Source organism: Poeciliopsis prolifica, unplaced genomic scaffold, assembly GCF_027474105.1.
Source record: "Poeciliopsis prolifica strain line A6 unplaced genomic scaffold, Auburn_PproV2 SCAFFOLD002, whole genome shotgun sequence".
Lineage (NCBI taxonomy): Eukaryota > Metazoa > Chordata > Actinopteri > Cyprinodontiformes > Poeciliidae > Poeciliopsis > Poeciliopsis prolifica.
The window spans coordinates 9,193,633-9,218,427 of NW_026562377.1; the positions used below are offsets into that span (position 1 = coordinate 9,193,633).

A 24,795-nucleotide genomic window follows, 5' to 3' on the forward strand; every position below is an offset into this window, starting at 1 on the left:
ATCACAGAGATCTAAAGTGGAGGTGCTCGTCTAACTTTAGCCGGCTCAGCACTGCCTTTTGACCCGCTCTATTTGCCTTGGTTGGGCACAGGAATTTGCCTCAACCTCTCATGCCCACTGCCAGCCTGCCTGGCACCACCAGATTTATTTTTGTTCTTTACAAATTCAACCTTTGCTTCATCTGTATTGACACATTCCACCCCTGAGGGGAGCTTGATTGCTTCCCCGGAGCAAATTTTTGTCCTGATTCCCTGCATTAATTAAAGGAATAGTTCACATTTTTCAGAATTGTTATTTCAGTAAAGATTTATGAGCAAACGGTACCTTACATGCAGTAAAAAAAAATTGCTTTGCTTTTAGCTTTTCAGTCAGTGGCTAATCATCCAAAAATAAATTTCAGTTATCTTAAAACATCTCAGAATTTGAATATGTCCTATTTCCAAACATATTAACATACTAACTTCGAAACAAACTGTTGACTTACTATTGGCATCTAACTTTTTTTTTGGATTGAATAAATGTAACCCAGTTTCTAAACAATTTTGGTGTGAGATTACAGTGCTACTATATACTGCTTTTTTACTAACATGGTTTTTACACATTTTCACCTGGGATGTTGTTGCGTGTTGGTGGTGCTTAGATGATCATCGGTGCAAGTCGCAAAAGAGACAAAGCAAAACATCAAAGTCAAACTTCTTAAAATGTGTTCATTTTTATTTAAAAAATGACATTAAATACAAAGTATATCTTGATTCAAAATCATTTCCTCTTTTGGAAAAAAAAAATAGCTTTGTGATTTGTAGCTTGTACCACGAGAAGCTTGAATAAAACATTACAATACCCGTGAACAGAGAGAGCTTCAGCTTTAAGAAGCTGGTTTGAAAACTGAATAAAATGTGACAGAACAGAAATGTGACCCTGGTTCTGCGCTGACTGGCGGAGGCAGGATGGCTGCGTGTGTGCATGGAGGGAAGTGATGTTGTGAGAGGTTCACTGTCCTTAAGGGCTGGTGAACATGGATGGCCTGAATGCCACACTGAGAGGGAGTGGAGGTTAGCAACAGAAGGAAATGGTTCTTCAAGAAGAAAACATTCATTAGTGATTATAGTCCCCAAAAATACACTGAATCATATAGACTGTGCTGTGCAATCGGTGAGTCACTGAATTCTTCATAAGAAAACCAATTTTGGATCAGCTTATAATTCTTTCATAGATAAATAATTTTTATTTTTACGCACTGTACATGATGTCCAGTCAGACATGTAGCTGGCCAGGAAATATTACTAAAAATAACAATAAAAATAATAATATATAAAAAGACACACGTACAAATATTAGGGAGGGAATAGCTTAAATGTTTTCTGTTTGTTCCTCCCCTTAAATCAAGTCTCTGAATAGATGGGATTTAGCACCAATAGGCTGGTTGTAAGTTGCCGCCATCTGAGTGTGTTAAGTTGATGTGGTGCTACTGAGCTACTGAGCAACTGAGCAGGCTCTCTTCGGCCATCTCTCCACATTTCAAGTCTGTGCACAGGATGTGGGAGAGCATGGGGCAGGAAGCCCCATAGAGAGGACCGCACTGCCTCTGTAAGACCCCCTGCCATGTGTGTGAATGCATTTTTGGTGCTGTGTCCACCTTGTGGAGATTTGTTGGCATGTGATCACACAAGCATTTTCTCAAAGAAACAAAAGCATCAACAATAAAAACAAAGGAGAAAAAAAATAGATGCACTCAATGGAAAAACACCAACGCGGTTGTTTGTTATATTTGTTGTTATATTTGTTGCCAGGAGATCTGGTTTCCACTACAGTCCAAAAGTTTTAAACAACCCTTCTTTTACTTCATAGTTTGCTTCCAAGCGGAAAGACTTTCCTGCAATGTTGCTGAAGTGGTTTAGATCAATTTCTCAAGCCTTTCTAAATCTATCTGAAAGTTTTTCTGTGGGCTAAAAGAGGAGAAAATATATTTTTTGAAAATTGTATGTATTAATGACCAAAATAGACTTTTAGGAATAATTTAAAGCATGTTTTATGTGTTATTCATAAAATCACACATATGGGCTGGGAAGCATTCATGTAACTTTACTGACCTTTCATAAATCTAATATTAAAATGAAAACCATTTAAGAATGAAACAAATGCAAAAGGATCCTTAATTATCTTTTATGGTACTATGGTGTTAAAACAAATTAGTACTAGTTAGTTCTAACTAATTACTACTAGTAATTACCTTGTGCTATTTTTCAAAGTACCATTCACAGTATACTGTCATGGTGAGGTAAAAGGACCGGACAGTTGAGTTGATTTTCAAAGAACATTTTTTAAAAGCCCTGAGAAAGGTTTTACAAAGCCACCAGAACTGGTGATCAAACACACTTTAAAAGATTACATGAAAGTCTGACAGCCTGTAAGTTTCAGGAAAAAAAGACGCTTTAAAGCTTTTGCACAAAAATGGACCTGAATTGTATACATTTACTTTCATTTATTTTTCTCAATGGAATATTATTGTTTTCTTATAACACGCTGTTAAATTTGGCATTACCGCCATGGAAGGTTACGCAGACGCAGATAGGTCCAATTGTCTAGAACTGCGTAGCAGCGGGACAGCTAAAGTGCTATAAGTGCTTGTGCTTGAAGCATAGGGGGCAGCTGGCACCTGTGGCAGAGCAAAAACGGTCACACCTGACTTGACCCGTAAAGAAAAAAAAACTGAAACAAGCAAACACCATGTTGCACCACTAAGACAGGATGAGGCGGGGCAAGGGATCAGGATCAGGCACATACACAGAAAGAGGGCAAGCTGAGGACAATGGCATGTGATTAAGGACTAGAGAACCTCAGAGTTGCAAGAACGATGAGAGAAGAATGAACACAGAACACGGGGAAGAAAATTAATGTCGTATTTGTAAACGTGCAAGCAGATTTTACGTAGATTGACTGCTTTTACGAGAAAACCATCAAAAATTTGATTTCAAGTGAGCAAACTAGCTTTTAAATGCACTCATGAAAACGTATGTGGTTAGCTTGGACGGCTTTTCAATTCAGCAAACATCCATCAGTCAGGCTGGGGTGGTATTTTTAATGTCCTTTCTTCAAAATCTGTTTAAACAGAGGATACAATGCCTTGGATCTCTGCTAGAAATTATGCTGATATACCTATTTGTTCTAAAACGATTATCAAAATCTAGAAATGTAACATGCATTGGATGCTCTCAGGTCTTCTCAAGACTTCTCAAGTCTTAATATTTGAAACATAACTTGTCTCATGCAATTAAGAAGGAAAAAGGAGGTGTTAAGGATTTTAAGGCACTTTAACTGCACAGGTTGCCTTCAATCCATCTACCCTGCACATCAGTGACAAACAGCAAAAAGGCAGCAAAGAAAGGAGGTCAACGTGCTAAAAAAAAAAAAAAAAAACTCTGCCATTCCATACACCTTGCACTACAAAATGGACCCTGAGCCAGAAGGTGTTGTCTTTTTCTGCATTGTTTGATGGAGCAGGGTCGAAGGAAGGGAAGCTGTTTTGGGAAAGCATGCTCTCACACACCATCTTGCACAGACAGGCAGCTGTGAAAACGTAAGTTATGCAGGCGCTCACGGATTAAAAGACAAACAAACCTCGCGGTTACACACTTACAACAAACACACACATGATAGATCGGTGTTGGTGTGACTTTCTTAGAGGGGGGCGCGGGGTCACAGTCATAAACAAGTCCTCTTTAAAGTGAGTGGGAAAGTCCCTCCTTCCTCTCCCCCTTTAAAAATAGTGCAGATGATAGGATTTATTCTTTCCTCCCATTCTGTCTCAGCTTAACTGTTTTTTATACATATTTTAAAGAAAGGATGGAGGTTCCCTAAGTATAGGACAGATAGCTATAAAGGACAGGAGACTGTGCTCCACCCCCTACCCTCTCCCTAATCCTTGTACTCCCCCCACCCTTGAAATGGGACCTAAAACAAAAGGTCCAAAGTTCCTTCAAATGTTTACATCAATCTACATGCAAGAGCAAAAACAGGTCCTCGTTCCCTTTCCCTTATTTCTTTCGTTCCATTTCTTTTTTTGACTTTTTTTGTGCTGTTTTCCTCTTTCTCTCCATCCATGGGTTGTCTCATCTGTCCTCCCCTCATTTACTCTCCAGGTGATAGCACTTTGTCTTTCCCTGCTTGTCATCGTAGCCTGGGAGAGGCTGCCCGTATTTGTCCACGCACCAACAGAAGCCCCGGTTCCTGCCTTTGGATGGGCGACACTGAAAAAAAGAAGAGGGAAAAAAAAAAAGGAAAAAAAAAACATGGGAAAATTAGAAATGTTATCAAATTGTTTGGTTGTTCTCACAAAACCAGATGAGAAGACAGTTAATTTTACCTCTTAGTGACAAGTTGCTATACCTTGCAAAAGTATTCACAGAAGCTGAACTTCTTCACGCATTACTGGAAGCTTCAGCAGACTTTATTAGAATTTTAACCTTAACGTTTTGCCCATTTTTCTTTGCAAAGCTCCTAAGTAGAATGGATGGAAAGTGTTCTTGAACAAATAACTTTTGAAAAATATTGCCACTAATTTCAGTTGTTTATGATCTAGACCAGGATTCCTCAAATTCAGGTCTCAAGGGGTTGGTTTAGACTTTGACTGGGCCATTTTAAGACATGAATATGCTTTGACCTAATGATTCAATTGGACCTCTGGCTGAATATTTGCCCATATTTCAACAGGGTTTTCTTCTTAAATTGGCCTGTGTTCAACTCCATCCATTTCCCCTTTAATGTTCGCCTGTTCCTGCTAAAGAAAAAAACCATCTGCTGTAGGATGGTGCCACCAGAGTGTTTCTCCATTGGAGTAGTGGGTTCAGTGGAATATTCAGACTTAGACTTCCGCCACACATAGTGTTTGCATGTAGGTCAAAAAGTTCAATATTGGTCTTATATGACCAGTACACCTTCTTCCACATGTTTGCTGTGTCCCTTAGATAGCTTGTGGCAAGCTTTAAATGTGTCTTCTTATGGTTTTCATCTTGCCACTCACTCATTAAATCTGGGATCTGGAGAGGACGGCTAATAACTGTCTGTACAACACCAAGCATGTGGAGCTATGCAGCTTCTCCAGAGGTATTATGTGTTTCTTTGCAATTCCTCTGAGTAATGATGCACCAGTTCCAATGCTTGTAATGCATAGGTTTGGCCAAACCTTTTTAACTTTATGTTGTACTTTATTGTACAGTACTCTTAGAGATTTGAAGTGTGGGATTTTCTCAAGCAAACCTTTAAGGCCTTCACAGATCAGCTGCATTTACACTGGGATTAAATTGCACAGACAGACTGTTTGCAGTTAGTTGCACTGGATTTCAGAGACAATCTTAAATGCACTTGATACCTTTCAGATTTGTATTTTGTATAAAATCAGTTGCATTCATTTCTTCCCTGCATCCACAATAACTCACTGCTTTGTGTTCTGTCTCATAAAAACGCATTAAAGTTTGTGGTGGTAGTTGGCAAAATGTGAAAAACTTCAAGCGGTATATACGCTTTCGTAAAGCACTGTGAAAATGGGAAAATATAGTTTCCTCTCTCTCTCTGACACAGTGAGAAATTGTTAGATATGTGCAGAAATGTTTTATATTAATTCAGACTCCCTTCTTTTTATGACGCTTTTCAACTGTCACGCCTCGCTAGAACTCCAAAAAGGCAAACATCCCATCGATCATGGTGAGTGGAATGCCTTGCTGCCTGTGACTGTCTGTGAATTTTTATGTACGGGAACTTTTAGAGATAAACAGCACAGGCGATGCAGCTGCGTGCTTGCTGATAGATACGGGAATGAATTTTTTGGAGCAGAGAGCGGGGGAGCGCACTGCAGAGTTTGTCCGACTTAGGCTGTGCTGAGGAGTTTACTTGGTGGAGAGCAGATTAATTCTGATCGAGAGGGACTGGGAGTGAGGGGGTGAGTACCCTCGAGTGTGAAGGTAAACATGAAGTTGCTAAAATATTTGTCAAGGCCAGTTGGAGGGCTGCAGGGAAGGCAGCGCTGCTATTCTGGGAAGCTGGCAGATACTGAAATCTCATCTGGAGCTGATTATTCCCTGCGTGTGCACGTGGGCTCACATAAACATGCACCAGCAAACATGTAGGCTGCACACAAACATGATTTCAGCAGACTCCGCGCAGACATACCTCCTACCTGCTCAAACACATGTATGCTGTAATATCAGATGTCCCACAGGGGGCCAAGCTTTGTAGGGTGGCAACTTTATGAGCTCCATTTGCGTTGCACTTAAAGTCATGCGATCAGTCAAGTCAGGGTAAACCTTGACTCACTTTATTCCTCCTGTAATCTCCTACTGTACGGGAAGAAGACCAACCAGCACAGAGTTTTATCGGGAACTAGTAAAAATATTCAACAAAAGGCAGTACTGATCAGCTGAGACTGGATGTATGTGTCATTCAGAACAGTTTTGGTATAAAAATAAATCCCCCGCAGAATCCGAGATTAGTAAGGTCCTTCCTACACTTTTATATCAAAATATAAAAAAATCAAAAATCAAAACTTTATCAAAATTCTTTTTATGAATGAATGTATAGGTGGACAGATGGATGGCTTTGAAATGAAAAGAGGTGTCAGTCTCCTTTAACAAGCTTATACAACTGTGTCATATTCCAATTCACAAACAAAATGAATTATAAAAGCATAGAAAAGAATGACAAACAACTGAGTGGAAACTGGCTAACATTACAGTGTCATACGGAAAAAAGAATTAAATGCATCCTTATAAGTATTAATAGCACTTAAGGTCAACTTAACTTGTTGCTTGATGTTTAATATGAAGGTGAAGCAACTGAAACAAGCTAGATGTACAAAAGGAAGAAAATATGAATGTATTTGCGAAAGCTGTGGTCCAATCTAACCGTCTATCAGTTGTAGTTTAATGGTGTCATTTTCATGTTAGAGACTTTATTGGCATTTAGATTTTAGAGACAAATTAAAAGCTTTGGACAGCAAATTGCCTTTTACATGATGAGTGGCCTTCAGGGCCGGCTCAAGCGTCCGTGGGGCTCGAAGCAAAAATTGGTTTTGGGGTCCTCTATTTCTGCTAACAATGTGGGCCGGCTGGAATCAAAGGTTAGAATATTAGATCATTCACACACCAGCAATAAACTTATTCCATCTCTGATGATGCTGTTTGCATTGTATTCTATGCATATGTAATATAGGATGGATTTATCGGCCGGTGGTTTTCTGGGCACCAATTTTCTTATTTTTGGGGGATCGGTGATCGATTGATGCTCACATGTGAAGCTGATCTTATCCACTGGTCTTATTTTCGCCAGCGAAGACGACAAATCAGTCTCTGTTCTCTTCTGCTCTGCAGTGAAAGGTTTGACTGACAGACCAGACCGGCCCACCAGGTCAGGTCTGAATGTTTACAATTAACAATAGTCACCCCACTGTTGCCAACTCAGTAACTTTCTTGCTATATTTAGTGACATTACAGACAAAAAGATTGATATTGTCCAAAATCAAAATTGGCAGGTCAGGAGTTTTAAAGATTGGTAACTACGGATCGGCCAGAAAACTGGAATTGGTGCAGCCCTACACACATTTTTATCACATTCTATGATTAAATTAATTTCTCTAAAGCGTAACTCACCTAGCATTTTTTATTTTCTTTTTGTCCATAAATTCTTTCTACACACATCATCAAATATGTATCATTGTAAAAACAAATCACTTCATGATGAAATAGTGTTTTTGTCATTCTATGACAGAAATCGTCACTAAAAATAAAACTCTGAGGGGGGCCCTTGGTAGCCCTGGAGCCCTGAGCTTCTGCTTAGTTTGCTTATATCTTGGGCAGGCCCTGGTGGCCTTTCATGAATGTGGAAGTTAAACAGCTATTTCTTAAGGATGAGTAGTCTATTTGTTTTGAGTAATGAATTATGAGTAATGGCACCACATGTGAAGAAATGACAAGATTCCATCAACAAGAAACTTTTCTACAAGCATGTCGGTTTGATCTGAGTCATGAATTGGCACAAAGTCACTTCATACTTTAAGGCAGGCACACAGACAAGCTTTAGAGCGTGACCAGGTGTCTGTTTCCGGCGTTCACGTGCAGCCTAAGTGCATGATCAAAGGCAGCTTTATAGAGACACAGGCCTATTAAAATACCTCACCAAGAACTACTGCAACAGTCTGGGGAGCAAGTACACCTCCCAAAATGCTGCCTTCTTCAGCAGATTCTTTTAACAGAAAAGTTTTCTCTTCCTATCAATTGCTCCTCCTCTTTCACTGTCTCATTCTCACTTTTTCTGCCTTTTCTTGCTCTGCACTTCTTCCTCTCACTGTGCCATCGGCTAATTCTGTGGACAGCTTCTATTTTAGCCTTGACCCAGCAGACGAGACTGCAGAGACAAGCTTAACATTGTGTTCCTGTGCTCTGGTAAATGATAATAGACTCCTTCATGAGCATGGAGGGAATGTATATGTGTGTCTGTGTTGTGTGTTTGTATGTGCGTGTGTGTGTGTGTGTGCACAAAAGGGTTGAAAAGCCAAGAGAAAGGTGGAAGGGAGTGGAAGAGCAAAATATGCATGTGTGCTTTCCCCTGTTGCTTGGCTACCTTTGAATTTCTGCTCAGTCTCTCCTTAATTGATGAAGTATTAGCAGTCATCTAAAGTAATTCTTTATTTACTTCTTTATTACACACACCCAAAAGCAAATTAATGCTAATATACTGTGTAATTATTACATTTATGAGCTTTATTTCTACATTTTGGAAAAACAAAATGTGTTCTTTCAACTGATTTATCGTTAAAGAAAATGTCTTCAAAATCATATCACTATGGCATTACGCACCTGGATTAAAATTTATGCAGCTAACTATGGTATTCCTCATTATTCAGAGTAAATGCTAATTAACCACAAACAAAAATGGAGCCATGTATAAATCAGGAAAGTGTTAAAGTCACATAATGAAACTATTGACTCAGTATTTTGTTTTGGGTCATGTCCAAAAACAAAATATTTCAGGTTGAAAAACGTCCACCATGACATAAATTGATACAACAACAAAAAAAAATTAAATAACATGATCAAAATCCTGGTTAGAATAATAATAATATTCCACAATAAATATTAGATTTCTAAATAAGTTAAAAATAATATTAAATAGTCTTTTAAAACTATTTTTAATGTAAGTGTATATATTATTTAATTTTACTGTGATAATCCATGACTTCTGATGTGTCATGGTCTAGCTTACGAAAACCAACGAAAGCGCCCAAACTGTAACTCTTCATCTCATAACTTTAACTTCTAAGCCTTGTCAGACTCGTATCATAAGAAAACTGAGACTGAAAACTTTTTGATCAAGCAACAAGTGGAGAACGCATCGCTGAAAAGTTCTGGATTGAAACAGTCCAATACCAGCTAGTTTAACCACCACAACAGTGTAATCTTAGAGCGAAAATGCATTCTGTTATATTCGCCAACTGGAACTGCTTCCACCAGGTGACACGACGGGTGATCCAACCATGTAAGCGTCAAAATGTTATTGTCTCTTGTTTTTTATGGCTTCCTTTTCCCTAAATTCAATTGGAAAAAATTGAAGTTATCATTCAACTGCTTTAAGGACAGTAATGTTTTTTTTGTTGTTGTTTTTTTAAAACTAACTAATATTTTGCTAATTCAAAAGTTCTCTTAGGTTGTTAATATTGTCCTTTTAATACCTCCCTCCAAAGGGCACAGCCCAGCGTCCCGTCTGCTCCAGCGCTCCACGCACATGACCTACATAGATTATGCTGGATGCCCATCCTGACCACTTGATTGACTCCATGACCAGGGATTAAACTAGAAAACTGTGGGGGGCCACCTGCTGTACCACCTGAGTCCTTGCCATACTGGAACAAACTACCTAAATAGTTTCACAAATATCTGCACACATTTTAAAAGAACAGCTTTTACAGGTAAACCAACATCAAAGTAAGTTTAATTAAAATATGAACTAAATATGAAATACAAAAGAAAATTCTTTGAAATAGCTTCACAGGTTTCTCACACTCCAGTGTAAAGTTTGATGGCATTTCTATCAATTTTCTGCTTTGTCCTCATTTCTTATTAATTACAAGAAATGAGGACACTAATGTATGTTTTCAGGGTGCAAAGAAAAAAACAAAATAGAACCCCAGAACCTTCTTCTTTGGACCACTTTCATAAATAAAGTGTCATTCTTAACTTTCCAAGAAATGGTCAAGTGCTTCATGTGGCAATTTAGAAAACAAACAAAGCTCTCAGTTTTACTTTTTTCAAACATTTGAGAGGTTTCCACAATCTTTTATCACTGCAGTTATTTAAATATGCCTCAAACATTTAAATCAGAAACCTTTCTATAGTAAAACCAGCTGTTTGAACTTGCATTTCAAAGAAAGTGAGTCACACAGTTTTTTAAAAGCACAGAAGTGTGTGAATACCTTTTGTTCTTATCGTTTCAAGCAATTTTAAGTTTTGTTGATCAGCATAAATATCAACCAACGCATAAATTATGGAGAGTTACAATGTAATAGAAATACAGCTTTCCCCCCATCATTTTAAATTAAAATTGATAGTCAATATGGTTTTTTGGGAGACGAATACCCATTTATCCTATGATCTCAACACACTCCACCAGAGTCCAAACTGAAGGTAGGTTAAACCCTTGTGCTCTGTACTCCTCACGCTCCTGGTGCTGCGTGGTCCAACACGGCTGTCACTAGAAAAAAAAACATACATGCTGCTCATTCATAATGCTGCCTTTATGAGACGTGTATGCATGTGTTGTGCGTATGAAAGCGTGCTCTTGTGACGCCGGTCTTTATAACTAATGGCAGCACCGTTGGGCTTCACGGACATTAAAAAGAGCCTGGTTCGACCACAGGATAAACACAAGCTCATAAACTGCAAGGTGTGTGTTTGTAGGCATAGGGGCGTGTGTATTTGTATAAAAGAAGGTGCATCTGTGCATGTGTTTGGAAATGCATTGGCAGTAGCTGCGGGATATTGCTTTTCTAAAATAAAATTTAAAAAAAATCTGAAAGACATGAAGTCCAGGATTCTTTTTTTTAAGCAAACACATAATGTACATTAATGTTAAAATGAAGACTACATATTACTTGCTAGAGTTTGTGTGGCGCAAAAAAAAAAAAATTAGTATGGAGGATATGACAAAGAAAAACACCTCCGAGGCATTAGATGTGTAACCAGATCAGAATAGTTATATGTGATCAGTAATCATCTTAGAGTTTGATAGATTTTTCTCAACCTGAATGAAGGGAGAAAGTATGTATAGGATGTTTCTAATTTACTGGCGTAAATACCGACAGCGTTTTGTGTTTAAAACAGGGTTTTGTCTTGGGAGGACATAGCAACTCTTTGTGGCTATTTGCATGAAGGAGTAAAAGTTTTATATTTATTTCAATGTTCCACTGTACATTTTTAACATTTTTGTTATTTCATGGATGAAATTATTTAAAAACCCAACAAATTAATTAACTACCCAAACATTATTAAATGGAATTTGCAAATTTATCTACTGTCATTATTCTTGGACTTTGAGTTTGGTTTTGAGCTGAGTATTTGTTAGTTTTTCTTGTGTTCACTTTCCAATAAGCTCCTCAGTTCATGTCCCTATGCAGCACTTAGTCATTCAACATATTACACTCATCTGATTCTGGTCCCAATAATCAGCTGTGCTGGGATTAGTCATATCCTTGCTAATTATGTCTGTCGTTCTACTCGTTAACTGAGTAGAACAATTTTCTTCTCTGTTCTTCCTTTTTTAACTTCCTTAAAGTTGAGCTTATTTCAGTTCAATGCCTTCCCCATGATATGTTTGTGCTTCTTTGTATTTCAACCCATCTGCTTAGCAAAAGCAATGTTACTCAGCAGAAAAAAAGGGTTGCACATAAACAATGTAAACAGTGTACATTATATTATTTTTTAGAACAATCAAATGATTTATGATTCAAAAAGAGAGAAAAAAAAACTGCACTCATATTTGTATTATTGAATGACTATTTGGAAGCAGCACAGGGAAGAACTATGCAACTGGTTCCCTGTCTTAAACACAAACTACCGTTTACAAATCTTTATACTAAAACCTCTTTTTATTAAGTGCATGCATGGGCGTGCTTGTCCTTGATGAACGACACAAGCTGAAACATGTTTGTCAACTAATAAAGTTGCTTCTTTGCACTTCAAGTGTTGATGAAGTCTTCACCTTAGAGCACTTTATATCAGTGTCTTCACTACGTCTTCAGCTATGGACTAAAGCACATTTAACACAAAAAATATATTAATCTCTTGAACACATGTTATCTTTTTCAGAACCTTGTGATGACTGGACAATCCCAAGCTGGTAATATTTGCATGTAACTGTTTAAAAAGATGAATGTGGCATTTGAGGTTTGGAAAAGTTGTACTAAAGAACCAAAGAACCAAATTTGTGGAGATCCACAATCATCTTCTTGATATCTTAGCTCCTTTTTATTATGTTTGTGGATCTTTTTGTTAAGGTCACAGGAAGCAGCAGGTTTGAGGTGGATGTGCCTACAATTAACTCAATTGTTATTAGCCTGTAAGAACCTTACAAAACCATATTATTATGATCTATGATTTCTCAAATTGTTTAAAAGTACAACTTTTACTTTACATAAACTTTGGAATTTGATGTAAGAAACCTTTCTGTGACTATTACATAATTTAGCAAATTAATTTTGGTTTGACTGGGGGTCATTTTCTGTCATGCTTAATAGGAGACGATTGATTTGAACAGAGTAAACAGTGGAATCAATTGAAAAAAGCACAAAATAATATACTATTATATTTTACGCAATATTTGAGATTTTTTATGATTTTTTTCTCCAATATTATTGAAGAATGCTAAGAAATAAACAGGTAAGCATCAAATAACTACAAAACTATCTGTTTTCAGGGTCAAAATGGAAGTAGAAAGGGACAAAGAGGTAACATGCGGGTATGAATTGGGGAACAAATTCAGTTAATACATCTGAGCTCAGCCAGAATGAACATATCAACCTTGCTTTAGTGTATTTGTTATGTGCCTTTTACTGGCAGTATTTTAAGAGTGGCAGTCCTTGATCCTTCAGCAGTGACAGTTATTGTTCAGGAGGGGGATCACAGTGAGTGTTTCACGTCACAAGCAGCTGGTATAAGTGACAGCCGTGCTACATTGATGCCACATTATGTTCTCGTAAAGTGTAACGTAATGACTGTGATCTGGCTTGAGCACTTCCTCCCATTGGATATTATTATTTTTTGTGATCCTGAGATCAGTTTTTAAGATTTGATGTTCATTAGGATAACTAAGTTTAGATTCAGTAGAAAATGGTACTGGCATCTTCACAAATGTATACTGCGTTGGCTCCAAAAAAACTCAAATCTGCTTTGTACATTATGCAACATTGACTGGAGGAAAACAGACTTTGTTTAGGAGGAGTCGGAAGAAGATCTGGATTTGAAATTTGGGAAGGGAACAGAACCAAGCAGAGAGACAGAATGAAAATAGATGTCTGGGTCTCTGAAAGTTGGTCAGTTATTATAAAGCCATTGTGGTCAGTGAGTACGTTTATACAGATCCTTCTGAGTCACGCTCAATAAGTCAACCCTTATGGGCCTGGCACTGCCAGCACCCACTGAAGGAAGAAGCAGAAGAGTACACTGGCACCTGGCACACATCCGTAACCCACCACCTCCTCCAGCTCCTCCTCTTCCTCTCAGACACACACACTTAACTCTAACAGACACTGCCATCCCATTCACAACCCTCTGTAGGGTGATTCTTGGCCAAACAAGGAAGGAAAAGCCAGGTGGGCGGAAGGGCAGGATGGACGGAATGATGGAGCCAGCAGGAAGAACAAAAGGCTGGTGCATGACTGTAGACAAGGCACAAAGGGGGGTAATGATGGGTGTGTGTGGAATGATGAATAAGAGAAAGAGAGAGTGAGGCTTTGAGGGGTGTAATGAGCGGGTCAGTGTTGGTTCATGTAGGGCCTGAGCTTGGATATGGAGCCAATTCATATAACTGCAGCTAAAATTAGGTTTCTATGTGTTGTAGCTGAGAGACGGTCTGCACTGCTTGACTTCTTTTCTTACAGGCCACTCATATTACCAGCTAACAGAAAACCACGCTTATATTTCTGCAACTTTCTCTTTGCATAATCTTTGCATAATAATTGATCTTTGCATAATAATTGAGACTTCATGAGTGAGGTTGCTTCTTCATCTAAAAATCACAATTTTACTCTGTTTTTGGAAGATTTTCTTCTATTTATGTGAATTAGAAGACATTTCCAGATTGAAATGTAAAATAAGAGCAGTGGCAATCCAGCTTTACTAAGTCAACCAATGGAGGAAATAAAACCACCTCTTTGTTATTTCTAGTTCTGTTTACAGTAATTATTGGGAGAGAAGTGTGTTTTAAACAAAATTACTAGTGCCATAAGTGTAAGTGAATCAAAAATGTTTTTAGCCATTTTCTCAGTTGTGTAGGTCAATACCTATTTGGCTTAATTCAATGCCATGAGCTCTTTATTTTCCCAAGAGTATTCTTCTGTGTCACATATTTATTCCATAAAAATAAACATGGCAAATTTGTTATATTTTACACAGCTCTTTTCACATTGGATAAAGATGTTTCAATTGGATTTAAATGGGAAGAAATTAAGTGTATTTTTGAGGAACATCAACTTTTGCCACACCTTTGGAACGTGTGTTGATTTTAATGTGCTTTTCATACGGGGACTAACAGTGAGGTGTTTTGCAATTTGTCTGAGTTAGTAATCTTTCCATCATGCCAACTGCTTTTTAGTTTTTTTTAATGATTTTAAAACATTGACCTGCAATTTGGGAATTACCTGTGAATCATTTCAATTCCCGCGAGTGGTCAGATCCTTATTTGGTGAATTAATCAAACAGGAAGTGCCATTAGTTGTCCTTTAATTTTCAAGAATCCAGCATGTCAAGGTGAGACTAGTGTCTATATAAAGTACTATGAGATCAAGCAATGTTGCCAGTGGATCACTTCTACAATATTTCAGTTGGAAAAAAACTACTAGGTGAAAGCTGTAGTGCCCTTGCAGAGGACGTTTCCAACCTGTTTAAACGATTTGTGGAAGATTGGCTTATCTGGTGATGAAATTATGAGTACAGTGAGAAATCCATTACACTGGTGGAGCAGAAGTGAAAGGCTGACACACAATAGTGTGAGGGGCTTATTAACAAAAACATTTCTGCCTGATCCCTGAACACAATTAGAAGCAGTAAAAACAAATGGGAGCCTAAGTCGACTGCTTTTTGGCTCCTGGTGATTCATTTTTCCTGGAAGTAGTCTGATCACCATCTAGTTCTCAGAAGAAAAGAAAGATGAAACCAGACACCTTTCAGCAGGCTTACTGGGACTTAATTCTTTTAAAAGATTGTAGGTTACAGAGGAAGAAATAGTACTGTAAATCATGTGTTCAATCTTTCACTCATCCCCACCCCCAACTCTCCTGCTCCCTTCTTTTCACAGCATTGTCACCCTAGACGTTCACACGGTCTCCTCTTCACTAAGTTTCCGGTCATAAATCTCTGCAACACACCGGGAAGGCACATCCCCTCAGATGGGTTCAACACAACACTCGCCTGCTCCTCTGAGAAAAAGGCGACAGAACCAGGCACACTACAGTCCTCAGCCTAACACACCCTTACAGCAGCACTGATACTTTTACTAGTGAAATTTGCATGACAGTCAGAAAAATACACGGTAATGGCTTTCTGTAAGACATTCACATTTTTGTAAAAATGTGAATGTCATGTAAAAATAGATCTCGATTTTTAATCTCTCTATTCACAATCAATTTTGAAGACTTCCATTTGTCCAAACTACAAAGAATTATACATTGGCTCCAGAATTATACATTGCTCCCAATTTTGAAAAATAAATAAAACAATTAAAATAAATTTTTTGTAGTGGGAAACATCTTTTCTAGATCTTTACAAATCTATTTTTGTGAGCCAAAAGACAGCAAATTAATCAGCAAAATGTTACAAGGGACAAAGCTTATTGGAAAGTTATCTGACATCAGCATAATGATCATTATCAAACTGTAGAACTAGAGCAACAAGCAATTTCTGGATCCCATATCATAATGATATCATACAGTCAAGGAGAGTTAATGATATTGGTTTAAAAAAAAAGCATTAAAACATCTATATAAGGAAACGCCACTGTTGGTAATGAGCCATTGACTTTGTAGTATCCCTAAGCCTTTGGAAGCATAGGCTGATGGTTTTTCATCAGCATATGCCTAATTTTACTCCTACTTTTCACAGCAATCAATAAAAAAAAATCCTGTAAGTAGTAAACTAATAATTCTGATTAACTATGTAGGGCATTTCCTCTGGTATTTTGACAGTTTGTTTGTGGTGAGGAGTCAGGAGGCCTTCTTTGCCATCACAGGTTCAAATTGGCTCCAGAATGTTAAAATTACTTTAGACCTAAATCTGCCCCAAGTATGATCAATGGTGTTTTTTATTCGAGGGAATCTTTCTCTGTGATGCTAAGTACATGACTGGGAAAAAAGCCAACCACTTGTCTTTCCAATAATTTCAGATATCCAAAACAGTGGTTTTGGACAGGAAGAAAACCTTGTGGTAAACCAAAATGTCTATCTGCCTCGCCTAGTCTTTAAATCTTATAATATCCAATGAAATCTTTCGAGGAATATTAGAAAACTAGATAATCTAACAGAGGTTTGATTGTTTGATTAAGAGCGTTTGACACTGAAACCACTGTTTGGGGCCATGAGGAGTGGGGTTAGGATGAGGGCTGTAATTTAGAACTTTGTCACATCTTGAGTTGGACTCTGAGTAATAATGCGTGTTTTAGGTGACTCATGTGTTTGTTAGAATGGGCTCTGTGGAATGCAACCTCAAAATTAGCTGTTGGTATTTATTTGCCCCACCTGCCTTCATGCACCACATTTCCTCAAGGAGTTTCAGTCAATTGTCCTCCAACAAAATTTCACGTTCTTGCTTCTTTCTCTCGTTTGATTTTTTTTTCTCTCGTCTTTTAAATGAGCTGGCCATGGGTGGCCTCGGTTTGCTGCTCCACAGACAAGAAAATCTAAACCAGTGACGGCCTGTTTGTTTTCTTTACCTCACCAACGGCACCCCCACCAAAAAACTACCGCCATCAAACAAGCGCCATACATACACTCCCCTGCTGCCACATCCACCGCGCCACACACACACACCCAGACCACATTCTTACATCCCTACCCCCCACACGCTCCCACAACACACACCCACAAACACACCTGACCGACTTCATTTCCTGTGAGGCATGAGTCAGACGGCTGCAGTGCATTTACCGGAGTAATACATGGTTATTAGCCATTCTGATAATAAAGTGTTGATGTGGCTGTCAAGGCAACCTGAGCAGCAAAAATGGGGGGATTGTGCATGTGTGGGTGGTTGAGATGAGTCTTTGAAGATTCTTTGGAAGTGTTCAGGCATGTGGGGGGTTTATTTGCATGTCTGCAGGTGTGTGTCTGCGTGTGTGTATGTGCGAGAGTTTGGTGTGTAACAAAAAAAGTATAGATGAAACAGCAGGGAGAGCCACTCACCTGTTTTTTCTTGTAGAAGCCCTTTTTGTCACAGTTAGGAAGGCGGAAGCCTCTAGGGTTGAGCACGTTGTTGATCTTCAGGCTGTTCATGATGCTGTCTATCTCCCGTCTGCATGGCCCCTAACAACGCAGCAAACACGCCATCATAAAGAGATTGCCAAGACAGAGAATACTGGGAATACTTTCACAAATTTGAGAGTTTGTGTTGAGCAACAAACTATGAAAATTGACCTGTGTCTATCACTTAATCCTGGCCCTGTTCTTTCATGCATAAAACATCCGAATTTCTTAGTTTGAACTGGAAAGTCTGCGTAGGTACTCATTGTCTTGCAGAAATGAACTTTCTGGTGGGTCCAGGTTAAAGAGGTCATGCCCCAAAATGAGATGCCAGCTTTGAAAAAAAGTGGTACCTACCGCTTCAAAATATTTGTAATCAAAAGTAATTGCACCTAAACAACACTAAAGAACATAAAGTTGGTCTGTGGACTTTTATCCACAAATTGCAGAGCACGGCAGTGTTTGGCATCGTTTGTATGTTTTGTTTTTTCCAGCACATGCATCAAGTTCTCCATGAATACCACCTACATGTGACAGTGTCACAAATCTTCTCCTATTGCAAATGGCCAAGGTATCACAGTGTCTGTCTTTTACTTTGTTCATTCATAAAACATCAGTTCTTCTGTAAAATTAATCTGCAACACATTTTTGGGCCCAGATGTCATTAAGCTTTTCTACTTGTGTCACTGTGGAAAAGACTTAGCTGTAAATAAATACATGCATAGTGATAGGGATTTTCAACAACGAAGCTGTGCTCTATTGAATACAACACCGGGAGTGCCTGAAGACAGTTTGCAACTCTCTAGTCTATAGGCAGTAAATTTCCATGCTCCACAGACATCAAAGAGGCCTACAAAGACTGCCTCATCCAGATCCCTGAGACTGTGATCATTTTTTTGATAAGTAGACAGACAAAAACTAAGACACAGTCAGGATGTAGAAAAGATGACCAAAACACCAACAAATGCAAAGATTTCCACACATATAATAACATATTAGCTTTATTATCATCTATGAAGTTATGGCGATGTCTTGGTTAGAAAAAAAAAAGCACTATGGCGAACCAGGAGAAATGCATGACATTAGAGGCGCAGGGCAACTTGAACAGCAGTAAAGTAGCAGTCAGATAATCAAAAGATGTCTTCCATGTACTGGACATCTTTGTCTTTGTCCCAATTTAAACTCAGAGGAAAACCATAAAAAACTCACTTTGTTGATCATATGTCTTCCCCGAATGTAGATTACGCAGAAACACTACAAGATATTGTTGGGTGACCTTTCTAATCGATGCTAAAATTGTTTCTGTTAAATTAATAAGTTGTAAAGTAGTAATTACTAGGTTTTTTCTTTGCTATCTTACTAAAGTCCTGGGAAGTCATCACAAAGAGTAAACTGATCACCACTTCAATTGACAGATGCGCCACCTGATGCCTGTAATGCTATTGCTTCACTCACTATGCCATCACTAACAGCATATTGTAGAGGTATTTCTACCTTTCTAACCTTTTCCCCTTATCTTATGTAACAACTATGAACTGCAATGTATTTCATCTAGACTGAATCTGATAGACCAAAACAAAGTAGTGCTGAAATGATGAAGTGTAAATAAAATGGTTTGTCTGTTTTTACCAAGATAAATCTGAAAACTGTAGAATGTAGTTGGATACAGTACCCTGACTCAATCTTGTTAGTTGCCTAAAAAGATTTGCTGACTCTTTGATTCTACTGACTCTACACATCTGGAGACTGCTTTTTATTTATTTATTTTTTTGTTTTTGTATATTCTTGTAGATAAAAGAGAGCTCATTCAAATTGACTGGAAACCATCTGAGGACATCAAATATTTGCAACATGTAGTAAGAACTTGATGGGCCTTTTTACAAAAATACTGTGAAATGACAACTAACAATGTTTTTGAAAATGTTGAAAAAGACATGGCATATTTTTGCTAATCAAATTATCTAGATAGCCATCTCTGGTCAATAGAATGAAGTCCAAATTGGACCATAATTTGCTTTTCTTGGTGTGAATCTGTATTCATCTTGAAAGTAGGTATTCATCTGAAAAGGCATGTGAAGCACACTTAAATGGTGAGGTAACGTTTTGTAGGTGTGCATTGCAATGTGATGTGTTGTCTAATGAGCTGTGCAGAACCCACATTTACCACAGAGCTAATTTTTAATTACTTCTGTCTATGTTTTTATCATCCCAAACACAGATTTTACCACAGAAAGTCTCATTGCCTCAGGGTGTGACTTACATACTCAGTCTCCCTCTTGTTCTCCAGGGAGAAGTTGTGCATGTCCTTACTGACTCCTCCTGACACAGGTTCCACCTTGTAGCTCTGCGTCTTCCTATTTTCAGCCTTCTGGATAAGTGTGTTGTGCAGAGGAGGCCTAGTGTTCATTGACCCTGGGCTGTGCCCGCAGTTCACAGTTGCCTCAGCAGGCACGACCGTCACGGTCACGGTCACATTGGCGCCGTCGTCCACTTGATTTCCTGCATTTTCTGCAAAGACGAATTTAAATTAGATCTGTGAAATTTATGCCAGTTCTCTCTTTTGGCACAGTATACAGATGTATGGAAAGAGTTACGTGATTTATTACAAAGCTCAAGCTTGTTTAAAAACTTGCCATACTTGGACCAGATTTTGCTGTGTCTCATGTGGTTTCACAATGAAAATCAGGCAGCAAATTATAATAATTTATTTTCCCCAAAACATTTTTTGCATTTACCTCTAAACCAATACCAAACTTTTATGATTCTATCCTGTAAATTACACAAATACAGAATTATTACTGCTAAGCTTCCCAATCCAACTGAGGACTGTTGACTGTGTAATAAAGGCTTGTTGGAATCAAACAAAATAAAGTTAGGTCTTTGCCTTGTGGGCTGTCAGAATTACAAATGGTATTCACCGATTTGCATATAATGAAGAGCAAGAGATAAAGGAGGAACTGGATAAATCTGATAATTTCTGGGCATAAACAAGCAAAAGATTTGAAAGACAACATTAAAAAGTACATGTGAGAATTTTAAAAAATGTAAAATGAAAAGTGGGGGAGAACATCAAACGTAACTGGGCTGGGGTGGTTTCATTTTAAAATGTTAGAGATGAGTGAAATAAAAAAAAAACGGGGCTTCAAGTACTCCTCCCAAAAGTGGGGTGCACCAATATACCCACAATCTGCCCCCCTCCCGATCAACCACATCATCACACAGTAAAGTGGGCAATGGAAAAGCACACCAGAACCCTGAAGACTGTTTCTAACTCAAAGCAGATTTGGTGTGCACAAGCTGTGATGAGGGCGGTGGACAAGCATGTGGGCGTGTAGCTCATGTGGGCAGCCAGGCTGGCAATCCACCCTTAAATTTTTTCTGTGGCTACCTGATCAATTTGCGAGGCAGTGGTGATCCAGTCAAAAGAACTGGGAATAACTAAATGACATGTCAACAACAACTTCCCTAAAATATATATATTTTTCATTGGCTAATAATATGGACAAAATTTTTTATGATCAAAATAAATCACCTTTTATAGCTTTATGCATTTTGGATAAACACATTACGCAATTTGTTTGTATACTGGCACAGGAGTAAACAGCACAAACTGTGGTCAGGGGAGCTTGTTAATGTCTGGGAGGAGAAGCTGCTCTGGAAATGGGAACCAATGGGGGTGGAAACCACTAAGCTGCAATGACATAATCTGACCAACAGAGGCGCTTAAGACCACCTACATTTTTTTTTTTTTTTTAACTCCATCTCCATCTTTGGAGACACTGTAATACCATCATTATGAATAATTCCCTTTCATGTAAGAATTTCAAAATACTTTCAAACTGAGGCAGGGAATGGTTAAAAAATAGAGAGAAAAAGTCAAATACTACACAGTTCTACAAGTGTTTGTGTGTTCAAACCAAATACACAATCAGAAAGCACATGCAGGGGCACCTAGGTGCCTGAACACACAAGTGTGTGTTTTCACATGAAGGTGGCATGTGTGCCATTTCACCAGTCTGAGCAGCATCCACACTAATCATCATGCACAGAATCCCACCCCCAGTGTCGTGTAGGCTTGCAAGCAGCTCATTGATAATGGGCTGTGATTTTTGAGTGTGTGTTGCTTGTTTATATAGGCCAACCAACCCCTATGTCACTCTACTCACTGCTAGACACCTGAACTACACTGGCTCCCATCCTGGACTAAGGGAAGCTGCTGCATTCTTGTGCAAGTGTACAACATTTCAAGAGTTGAAGACAAGTTAGGGCATTAAAGAGGAAAAGTTCTAAATAATGGGTTATACTCCACTTGGTGGTAGGGGGAAATATCCAGGTCATCTTCATGCATGCATATGTGTGGTTGCTATGTAAATGCTACAAGACAGACATTTCCATTAAGTCAGTTTAAGTCATTATGGATAGTATATCATCTATAGAACCAGGTGCCATAGTCAGTTTTCTAAATTATGGGACCATTTTATATTAAATATATCCTGAGGGGAAGAAAAAGAAAAAGAGTCTATACACACCTGCCTCCAATGACATCATGTAAGGCATTAAGCAAATGATTAGAGTTATTTGCAGCAGGTTCATTTAATTTTTAGGGTGTTTCCCGATCTATTTAATTTTATTTGTCTTACAAAGGTGTTATGTGGGCCAACAACAACATATTTTGAAGTTATTTCAGAACCCTGTCCAATTGGAAAAGGACTTGAAAGCTTCAGGCCTTGTACTTATCTAAAGTTGATTGCAGTTGACCATCTTCATTTTGATGCATCCAATGATAACATCGACTCAAATACACATAGAGTTAGGTTTTATTATTATCATTCAGTGCACTTTTTGCATACTTTATAATCTGTGAAATCTTGCCGTGTAAAGGCATACCTCATGACAACCTGTGTTATCTGTGTCAATTTCTTAGTGCACTAAATGAATGATTTAAAATAATTTAAACGAGCACTGGTTGCTTTATAATGAGAAAAATCTCGCAAACCAATGTGTTCTGTTTATTATTTTAAATTTCATAATTTGCGACAAATGCGCACATGGAGAGCGACAAAAACTTAATCTTATTGTTTAAACATGAACCCTCTCGGTTTTTCAAAATGTTTTCTTGATTCAACCAATAGCTGCAAAACGTAGCACCTTTGCGCATGTTTACTTGTGCCATTTACCCTATAAGAAGATCAGTCTCAACCTTATACGCACTTAATCTGTTTGCATAAAGAGGGAGCTCCCCAGCCCCGGTCAGAGCAGCGCCTCATGGAGAGGGCGCCTGTCAGAATTACCCAAGCAGACATACTGAGTAACCATAAAATGCGCAAATGGAAAGCACCACATTCTACCTTGTTTTTGCGCCGGCTTAAGATTGCTGATGAGTTTTTTTGTTGCGCTGGTGCATACCCCTCGTCCCTCCAACAGAGCTTGCAAAGGACGGTTCTCCCCGGGCTGATGCTTGCAGGTCAAGCCGGAGCCGCAGCGCGCAGTGTACACTCCACAAGCCTGTCCTTCGCCGAGGGCGCACGTCATGCAGCAGCCGCAGCCGGGCTCTCTCACGCTCTCCGCGCAGTCCTTCGGCAGCGGTTTGCACTGCTGCAGCACGCTGGCGTCGCACGGCTCACATCGGACCACCGGCCCCACAGAGCCGGTGAGCCGGGCGAGCGCAGCCAGCGCGACGGCGAGACAAAGCGCGCAGAGACCTGGCATTATAGTGATTAAGCTTGTCACAAAGGGACAGAATGGGAGTTGTCACACGGGCTTAAGGTGACTCTCTGTGACACAGCGAGCCGACTGGCCTTCTCCATCTGTGTTTTCTTTTGCGCAAACTTCTCGCTTTATACAGGCGGAAAAAGAGCCAGCAAGTCACACCCTCCTCCGTATGAATAATGTAAGCGGAGAGCCCCAACATGAAGAGCCGCTACGTTCAGACTCCGGAGAGCGCTGCGCAAACATTACATTTTCTCAGGCGCGCATTCACAGCATTTCCATACAGTCCAGGGAAACTAGACAATGTTACATTCTTACAAATTGATGTTCACAGTTTGAGCTATTTTGGAAAGAAATTATTAAATTAATAATTTTATCTGTAGCTATGCAAAGCTATTAGAGACTTGATCCAAATAACTTGCAACTGTTTAATTACAGTGAAACTCGTTTCTAGTCCAGTAGGGTAAACAAACATGCACATTTTTAAATTTGCATTAAATATTGCTATTTGTAGATGTATTTGAGAAACCATGTACACTTTTCCTTCCACTTCACAATAGTGAACCGGTCTGTGCTGCTGGTCTACAAGATTAAAGTCTCAGTTCTGGTTGAACTTTGTGATTGTTATGTGACATAACGGAAAAAGTGAAATAGTTTTGCAAATGATCAGTTTACAAGGCACCGGTCATGTCTACAGCAAAAGAAATGTTGTTTTACTCTTGGTCTATGAAAGCCTCAGCATTCAAATAATAACATCAGTCAGAACACCAGCCATAATCGGTCTGCATATCTGATTCGGTCTGCTCATCATTCATATACCTTAAGCAGACCTGGTGATCTGGCATTTTCCCTCATCCTGACTGCCACCACATACCGTACAGCTCAAAGACCTCCACCCTTTCACCTTTTATAACATGACTGACCCAACATGATTCCAAATTTTTGAACAAAAAAATGCGTAGATTGTGCAGGCTAAACACTGCATGCCCCTTCCAGTCTGATATGTCCCCCTGTGCTGCAATAACAAACACGAGAGGGGGGTACATGCTGAGAAAATAAAGCAATCAGTACTGACCATTGTATGATTTCTACCACAGAAGCAGAAAAAGTGTAAAGTCTACATTACAAAAAAGCAAGCAGAGAGTAAGGAAACACCCCAAGAAAAGCGAGAAAACTCAATGCTGAGTTTTCTTAGTATGACTTTTTTTTCTGTTTCTGGATATTTTAGTTTCTTGAATATTTAGAGCCTCACGTTCGGCTTGCTTATTTTCTGTACTTCAGCCAGAGTGTAGCTTACTTGAACAGCCTGGGAGGTTTAACTAATTCAGAAGAAGATGTTATGCGTGTGTAAATAATGTTTGCTCTTGCTTTAATTG

The 24,795-nt window shown here is 38.8% G+C and overlaps 1 protein-coding gene across 1 annotated transcript; it reads right to left on the reverse strand.

Annotated features, from left to right (window-relative positions):
- Positions 1-699: 699 nt before the first annotated feature.
- igfbp3 (insulin-like growth factor binding protein 3) lies at positions 700-23,512 on the reverse strand. The gene is made up of 4 exons (XM_055056466.1): positions 23,059-23,512; positions 19,971-20,218; positions 17,654-17,773; positions 700-4,247 (listed from the first exon to the last, which is right to left on the reverse strand). Exons 1-4 carry the CDS (start codon positions 23,417-23,419, stop codon positions 4,125-4,127), a joined length of 852 nt encoding a protein of 283 aa, XP_054912441.1. The 5' UTR covers positions 23,420-23,512; the 3' UTR covers positions 700-4,124.
- Positions 23,513-24,795: the final 1,283 nt, after the last annotated feature.

What these genes read in the sequence shown, in the direction of transcription:
- igfbp3 (XM_055056466.1), bottom strand. Translation starts at nt 23,419, where the DNA reads ATGCCAGGTCTCTGCGCGCTTTGTCTCGCCGTCGCGCTGGCTGCGCTC. An exon ending in TAAGCCGGCGCAAAAACAAG is followed by an intron (nt 20,219 to 23,058) that starts GTAGAATGTGGT and finishes TCGTCTTTGCAG; the next exon opens with AAAATGCAGGAAATCAAGTG. An exon ending in ACAAGAGGGAGACTGAGTAT is followed by an intron (nt 17,774 to 19,970) that starts GTAAGTCACACC and finishes CTGCGTTGTTAG; the next exon opens with GGGCCATGCAGACGGGAGAT.